At 40.2% G+C, this 7,909-nt stretch overlaps 1 protein-coding gene across 3 annotated transcripts; it reads right to left on the bottom strand.

Annotated features, from left to right (window-relative positions):
* Positions 1–811: 811 nt before the first annotated feature.
* Positions 812–5,267, bottom strand: LOC127306602 (uncharacterized). Of its 3 annotated transcripts, none has more exons than XM_051337270.2 (11): positions 4,708–5,267; positions 3,615–4,080; positions 3,088–3,304; positions 2,934–3,010; positions 2,475–2,693; positions 2,300–2,392; positions 2,118–2,219; positions 1,710–2,042; positions 1,563–1,622; positions 1,334–1,426; positions 812–1,155 (listed from the first exon to the last, which is right to left on the bottom strand). In XM_051337270.2, the coding sequence occupies exons 2-11, from the start codon at positions 4,077–4,079 to the stop codon at positions 1,066–1,068; spliced, it is 1,749 nt and encodes a 582-aa protein (XP_051193230.1). In that variant the 5' UTR covers position 4,080; positions 4,708–5,267; the 3' UTR covers positions 812–1,065. The 3 variants fall into 3 exon arrangements, with proteins under 3 accessions (XP_051193230.1, XP_051193228.1, XP_051193229.1); XM_051337268.2 differs by having other exon boundaries at positions 2,763–3,010; positions 4,708–5,266; XM_051337269.2 differs by having other exon boundaries at positions 1,256–1,426; positions 2,763–3,010; positions 4,708–5,264.
* Positions 5,268–7,909: the final 2,642 nt, after the last annotated feature.

Raw genomic sequence — 7,909 nt, 5'->3', positions numbered from 1 at the left:
CATCTAAAACTTGAAATTAGTGCAATCTAAGACCACTACAAGAGAACTGGCCCGTAGAGACACTATTTTGGTCCCATAGAGACACTTATTTTGTCTCTACATAGTTTTAGGGACATTGTCCACAATGTCACAAAAGTGTCACTACGTGCAGTGTGTCTTAGACCGTAGAGTCACTTTGCAAAATGTCAATATATAACATAGGGTCACCTTGTAGAGACACCAAGTTGTGTATTTACACATATATAGGCACTTCAAAGATACACTTGGAATATGCGTGTACACGTATAGAGGCATTTTCATACGGCATTTTAACTTGTCTCTAAAATTATAGATACTTTTTGTTGTGACAATTTACCCATCTCTAAAATGTAGAGACACTTTAATGAGGCATTTATTTAGTCTCTAGAAATATATAAAGACATTGCGTAGAGACATTCGTATTGTCCATTTTAATAATGTAGAGACACTTGTTATGGCGTTATATTATGTCTGCGTAAATATAAAGGCATTGCGTAGAGACATTCATAATGTCTCTTTCGATAATGTAGAGGCATTTGTTATGGCATCTTATTAAGTCTCCATACATATAAAGGCATTGCGTAGAGACACTCATAATGTCCCTTTCAATAATGTAGAGGCACTTGTTATGGCATTTTAATCTTATCCTGAGATATATAGTCCATGTAGAGGCATTTTGGCATGTCTGAAAAGCAATATCATATAGGAGTTCTCTTGCGTCATCCTCAGATACTCTACAATGTATCATTCCAGTATGTTTTCTCTCTCAAAAATAGGAAGTATCAAAATTCACTAGAAACATAATACACATTTATACCAAATATATTACAACACTTGAACAAAATACAATTGAGTACACATTTGATAATTTCAGTATAAATATACTGAGGGTTCAATGATTGATAAAAGAAACACAAATATTGAACTTAAAAACAGACCACGACACCTAAGTGTGAGCGCTAGATGTTCATGAAAGAAAAAACAGAAAACTAAACATGTTCAGAGCACGAGATAACCTCCCCTTGCTAGGCAACATCACACGAAAAACTAAATAGCATAGTATTTAAAATAATACACACTGCTCTTCCGCTCTTGTGAAATGATCAGCACTTCGAGTTCCCCTGATCTCTTGTCACACTGCAATCACCAAACCAATGTAAGTATAGTCTAAAGAACAAATTACTGATATAGATTGTTGTGTTGCTCCTATCACAAGTGAAAAAAACAAACAGATTACCTTTGTGAAATTTACTTGCATTGCAAGATCAGAAGACATGTATTATGATAAAAGTAGTGACATGGTCTGCAACGTAACCTTTGGATTACTTCCTGTAGTATGAATGTTGGCCATGGGTCTTTCAACACCATCAACCTCATAATCACCACCAAATCTATATGAGATGTTCATCTATAAAAGAATAAGAGAATTTTTTCTGAAATGACATATTAAGTGAACTGAAGCAGACATGAATGTCAGCAATGAAAATAGTACTATAACCTTACAGCAAAGAGTCCACAAAAAAGAGTGAAAACTAGGGCTTTACCGTGATGTTATTGGACTGGAGCATGGGGGCTGGATCCTCCGGTTGGTTACCCTTCTTGATCTATCAAAGAATAACAAGAACACGTTCTTGAAATGGTTGAACAAGCAAAGTAAATAGACATGAATGTCAGCATCAGAAGGTACTGACTTCATTTCCAGCAGTCATCACATCGTTCATCCAATCTTCACCGGGATGGTTTCGTGCCATAAAAGCACACATTCTTCCCATGAGTCCAGTAACATTCTTCAGATCAGCTTTCATTTCTTGAAGTTCGTTTTGAACCATGACTTCACTTGATGCCCCTGGAACAGAAGTTGAGCCTCGACATAACCTTGCATCGCCCCAGTACTTCTCGTCATAGTATGTACCAATTGTTGAATCTTTTGCTATAACATCATCAAACACTTTGTCATAATCTTCTGGTGATAGCTTCCCATTTTTCTTCCTCTCAAGAATTGCTAACTCCTTCCGAGCTTTATGCTTCAAAATAAAAGGGAAGATCAGAAAATGACATAAATTAGCGGACAAGGATAGACTATGAGAGAAAAATGGTACCATCAGTTGTTGGACATTCTCATTTGTATATGTTCCATCCTTCTTCTTATGAGCTTCATCCCATAGATCAATTTTGCTGACAGGTCCTTTATTCTTGACTTCCTGTACAACAAAGTATAACTTAGAACTAAGTAACTAACTAAAGATTAAAGTAATGATGCGTTCAAAGAAAAATATACTACCATCTCTTTTTTCAATCTCGCGTGGCTTTTCCTTCCGGTGGTGTGTGAATGGCGTTGTTGCTTTCCAGCTTCAGAGTTCCTCTCACATGTTTTCTGGGCAAAGCAAGTTCAGTTAGCAAAAATAGAACTAAGCGTTTAGTTGATTCACTCGTAAAAAGGCAAACATATACATAACTGTGTGTTGCTCCTGGCACCAAGTCTCAAGTAGTGTTATCCACTGATGTTTATTAACACCGTCAGGAACTCGTCTCATGATTCGATCTAGTGACCACTTATTTGGCTTATAGTACTCTTTCTTCAAGGAAGACTTGTAATCTCTCCACCCTTTGTTGACAATCTTCAATATCCATCCTTCTGTAGTGTACTTTGTCTCCTCAGGGTACACAAATTTTGTCTAAAAATAAAAGCAATAGTTAGGACAAAAGCACTAATAAATTAAGGAAATCCTTTCGATAAATTGTACCTCAACATAAGTGATGAGATTCTCCTTTGGCTTTCGCATTAGCTTGTTGTCCCATCTTGGGATATGTAGTGGCACATGGGAAGAATTCTTGGCCAGACCACGAAGAAATGAACCAAGAAGGCCAGCTGACCTTTGGTTTGGGACGCCATTTTCATCAGTTTCAATAATTACCTTTCCACCAGATTTAATGTTCATCACATTAGATACTGTGAAACGACCCCTATACTCTTGAATAACTCCATTGGGCCCTACATATCAATGTGTAGAACATAAGCACCAACTTGCAAAATAATTGGAAAACTATGTGGAGTAATATGGAACCTACAGACTATTTTAATGGATCCGGATTCTGCAGAAACTCCAGAAATTGTAGTGTCAAGTTCTGCAAGATCTTGATACTCATTTTCTGAATCTACTAGGGGATCCTGCAAAATCTCCTCATCTTCATCCCCATTCTGTAGGGGTTCCAGAGGATCATCTAAATCCCCATGATCATGATCTTCCAAATTAGATACTGACTTCCTTGGCCGCTTGTGCTTCTTCTGCATTTCGTGTTAAAACAGAGTTACATGATCAATCAATAAAATCAGTGTACTCTGGTGTGGTACGAGTTCTCTATAATGCAAGTTCCTTTATGATGCAATGTTCATATTAGATTCTTCTTCTCTTCGAAGATGAAAAACTATTCTAGCATAGATTCCTCCTATAACTTGCAATTATTTTTGGAAGAATAACTCATCAATGTGTAGGACACTATAACAATCTATTATATCCATCACCAATAACCTCCATTACAATGCTCATATATATAAAGAAAAGGGACAATGTGTATCTGAGAAGAAGAAATCATACTGGATGTACACTAGGGTCAGCCCAACGCCTCTTCATAGCTTCCGACTCATGATCTAATTCATCTCTATCTGTCTCATGGTCGCTTTCATTTGATGACTCTGTATCATATCCCTCCATTGCATCATCACTTGATCCAGTGTGGGTTGGTGCAGCAAAATGAACACCCGTGTTCAAACTAGCAGTACGCTTCTCGACAAAAAAGGTCAACTTCCGATCAGCTTCATGTTCAAGCAGCATCTTACCCACATCGTTGTCATTACTAATTTTAACCAAACATGCCTTATGACGTCCATGGCTATCTCTTTTGCAGTACAAAGCATCACTTGTTGTGTACCCATACTTCTCAACCATACCAAAAATGTCGAAATAGCATATCAGGTCTCTGTCCATTGTTTGTTCAAGAAAATTCTGATGAGATGGAGCATCCTTCATGAACAAGTTCACAGTCCACGAGTCGTCCCCCATCCTGTCAAGGAGCATATATGCGCTTGTTAATCATTCCCGTGGATGAAAGTACGTCTTGCCTACTTCTTTCCTTAAGCAAACATATGTAGTTTTTAAAAGATTTCAGAAAAGGTTGAGAATAGAGATCCTTCTGAGCTAATTATATATAGAGGTTCAACTATATTGTTTATGTTGCCAGGGGAAAAAGTAATTAAGTGAATGTAGTCAAAGATAACAAAACATGACTAATCGATGACATGGAGTATCCGGTGTCATCCTTGATTATCACAATGCCAAAAAAAATATTCTTCAAATAACCATATATGTTTAATCCCCATCAAATCTGAATTATTATGCTAGTTTGCATATTTAATTAGCAGGGAGACAAAGCATCACATCTAGCTGCAACAATTAGCATGATACTTCGCCAATCTTACTACGTCTTGTCCTATATGAATACATCAATTAGGATTGATCGCTGCCCACCGGTGAGCGAAAACAATTAACCAACTCCCGGGTAAATAGTCATCTAGAATTTGTAAAGCAACAAGCAAATACCGATGTGTTAAAAAAAAGCTAGGTTTGGCTCTTGTCCAAGAACGACAAACAAGTCATATACAATCAAATTCATCGGTGCGACTTGAATTACCTGGCTAGCTCACTGTACAGATGCAGCTTCCAAGATAGAACAACAAAGGCACCCGCCACCAGAGGGGATTGAGGAAGATGATTAATGGAAGAGATGGATCAGGGGGAGACGCTCCAGTATTTTCAAGAGATAATCGCGGGGAAGCGATGGGCTACCAGATGAAGAAAAAACTTCAATAGAGATGGTACCGGCGAGGAGGGCATCTCTGCAGCCCGATTGCTAGATGATTTTGTGTGCTCTCTCAGCTGCCATCAATCGTGATTGTTTTGTGGAGGATGAGGTGGAAGTTACAGCGGATTGGGGGGCATGGTGCTAGTGGGTCGTGCAGCGGAAAAGGGAAACACCAAAATTGGTCGATTTGAGCGCCAGATTTTGGCTCCATCCCGCCCTATCTTTTAGCGAGGATTTGGACTGTAAGCACTATCGGTAGAGCAGGAGGGAGGTTACTGGTCTGGTGTCCGACGCAGCGGCGGGCGGCGACAGAGATGATGTTGGCCAGAAGAAGAAGACCTGGGAGCCTAGTTTTTAGATCTGAGAGTCGAGAAACACTAGCATCTTCAGTGCCGTGCCCTAAAGTTTTTGGGGTGCGCTGGATTTTTTTTTGGTTTCAGTCACATACCTCAAACCCCCTTCTGGCTGGTGCAACCTAAGAGCATCTCTAATAGATTCCGCAAATTCCCCGGAACTGAAATTTTCCTGCAGATTTACGAGTTCGGATCGGAAGTTGCACAGAACGGAGCTTGAATCGGTGGCCCGACCCGTATAAGTAGTTCAGGGGCCCGAGAAACTGGAGCGTCGACCTGTATAAATACAGGCCGTGGAAGGGAGTTGGGTTCCAAAACCCTACTCCCCCGTCGCCCCTGCTGCTGCTCATCCGCATCGCCTCTCCACCTCCGGCGAGGAATTACTTCGTAATGAAGCGTCTCGTCGCACAATTATTATGGATCGAAGGGAGTAATATCTAAACATTAATAAAGTCTAATTTTATAAATTTATCCATGGAAATCTACAAAATATTCATCGAGTTGTAATAATTTCTTCATCAAGTGCAAACAAGTAGTCTTTATGATTGCGTTCAAAAAATTGTGAAATCTTGCACCGAGCTCAAAGTCCTGTGAAATCTTACACTGAGCTCAAAGTCTGATTGTTGATTCTCGACATTGACTAGAAACTAAGAAATTATTGTACCGCTGAGTATTAGCAATAACATATATATACAGATATGCATATTTACTTCTAAAATATCAAACTTTTTAATCATCTATATTTTTAAAATCTGTGATAGGGTGCTTCAAAAGATAGTGCCAACATGATATTATTTTTTTAAGGGCTCTTGGCTCCTAACGCATATATGATGTCTAATTCTTCACTTGCCTTTTAAGGATCTATTAAGACCACTACTTGTCAACCAGATGGCTAGAGAGTTGTCTCTTGTGTTAATTCTTTATCTCTTTCAATGTATTTACATAGCACAGCTAAGAGACATTTCGGTAGTGCCTCTATGGAGTAGTGGCTACCATGTTAAGGCATTCTCTAAAATGTCTTCTATAGTGTCTATACATAATTGCTAAGAGACACCATAGGTAGTGTCTCTACGGACATGTCTCTATACTTAAGGCATTTGCTAAATGTCTCATTTAATGTCTTCACATAATTGATAAGAGGCATAACCTGGAGTGCCTCTACGAATACGTCTCTACTGTTAAGACATTTTTTGAAATGTCTTTTTTAATGTATTTACAAAACTGTTAAGAGGCATAACATGGAGTGCCTCTACGAATACGTCTCTACTGCTAAGGCATTCTCTAAAATGTCTCTTTTAATGTCTTTACATAAATGATAAGATACATAATACAAAGTGTCTCTATGAATACGTCTCTACTGTTAAGACACTCCCTACAACGCCTCTCATAGTGTCTTTACATAGTGATTGGATAAGTTATTAAGAGACATAATAGACAGTGTCTCTAGGGATATGTCTCTACAGCATGTTTTTGTTGTAGTGGGCTATGGCAAACCCTAACCCTAACTTTTTATGGCTTTTTCTGGATAGGAAACACTCACAACTCAACTATGGGGTGGATTGTGGATGGCTTACCGAGGGAACCCGAGAATCTGATACCAAGATGATAAGGGGGTGGCCCGATCTTCTCAGTAAGCAACGGTGGTGATGATGATCACGGGGTGATAGCAGCGGAGGAACATGACGATGTAGTGGATGATAACTTGTATGACGCAACGAGATCTCTCGATTGGTCCCTGTCGCCAATGCAACAGCTCTCAACCCTGCAAGATATTCGCAACTCCACACACTTGCGCACGTAGCCGCCGACCACTGATACGTCTCAAACGTATCTATAATTTCTTATGTTCCATGCTAGTTTTATGACAATACTCACATGTTTTATATACACTTTATATCATTATTATGCATTTTCCGGCACTAACCTATTAACGAGATGCCGAAGCGTCAGTTCCTGTTTTCTGCTATTTTTGGTTTCAGCAATCCTACACAGGATATATTCTCGGAATTGGACGAAACAAAAGCCCAGGGTCTTATTTTGCACGGAGCTTTCCAGAAGACCGAAGGAGATACGAAGTGGGGCCACGAGGCACCCACACCATAGGGCGGCGTGGCCAAGGAGGGGCCCGCGCCGGCCTATGGGGTGGGGCCCTCGTGCCTCCCCCGACTCTGCCCTTCCGCCTATTTATTCCCTCCGTCGTGAAAACCCTATTACCGAGAGCCACGATACGAGAAAACATACTGAGACGCCGCCGCCGCCAATCCCATCTCGGGGGATGATACGTCTCCAACGTATCGATAATTTCTTATGTTCCATGCCACTTTATTGATAATACCTACATGTTTTATGCATACTTTATGTCATATTTATGCATTTTCCAGCACTAACCTATTAACGAGATGCCGAAGAGCCAGTTGCTGTTTTCTGCTATTTCTGGTTTCAGAAATCCTAGTAAGGAAATATTCTCAGAATTGGACGAAATCAACGCCCAGGATCTTATTTTTCCACGAAGCTTCCAGAACACCGGAGAGGAAACAAAGTGGGGCGACGAGGCGGCGACACGCCAGGGCGGCGCGGCCCACCCCCTGGTCACGCGGCCCTGCTATGTGGGCCCCTCGTGGCGCCCCTAAACCTACCTCCTCCGCCTTTTTAAGCCTTCGTCGATAATAACTCCAGTA

The sequence above is a fragment of the Lolium perenne genome, chromosome 6 (genome assembly GCF_019359855.2).
Source record: "Lolium perenne isolate Kyuss_39 chromosome 6, Kyuss_2.0, whole genome shotgun sequence".
NCBI lineage: Eukaryota > Viridiplantae > Streptophyta > Magnoliopsida > Poales > Poaceae > Lolium > Lolium perenne.
This window is presented reverse-complemented; position numbering and strand designations above follow the sequence as displayed.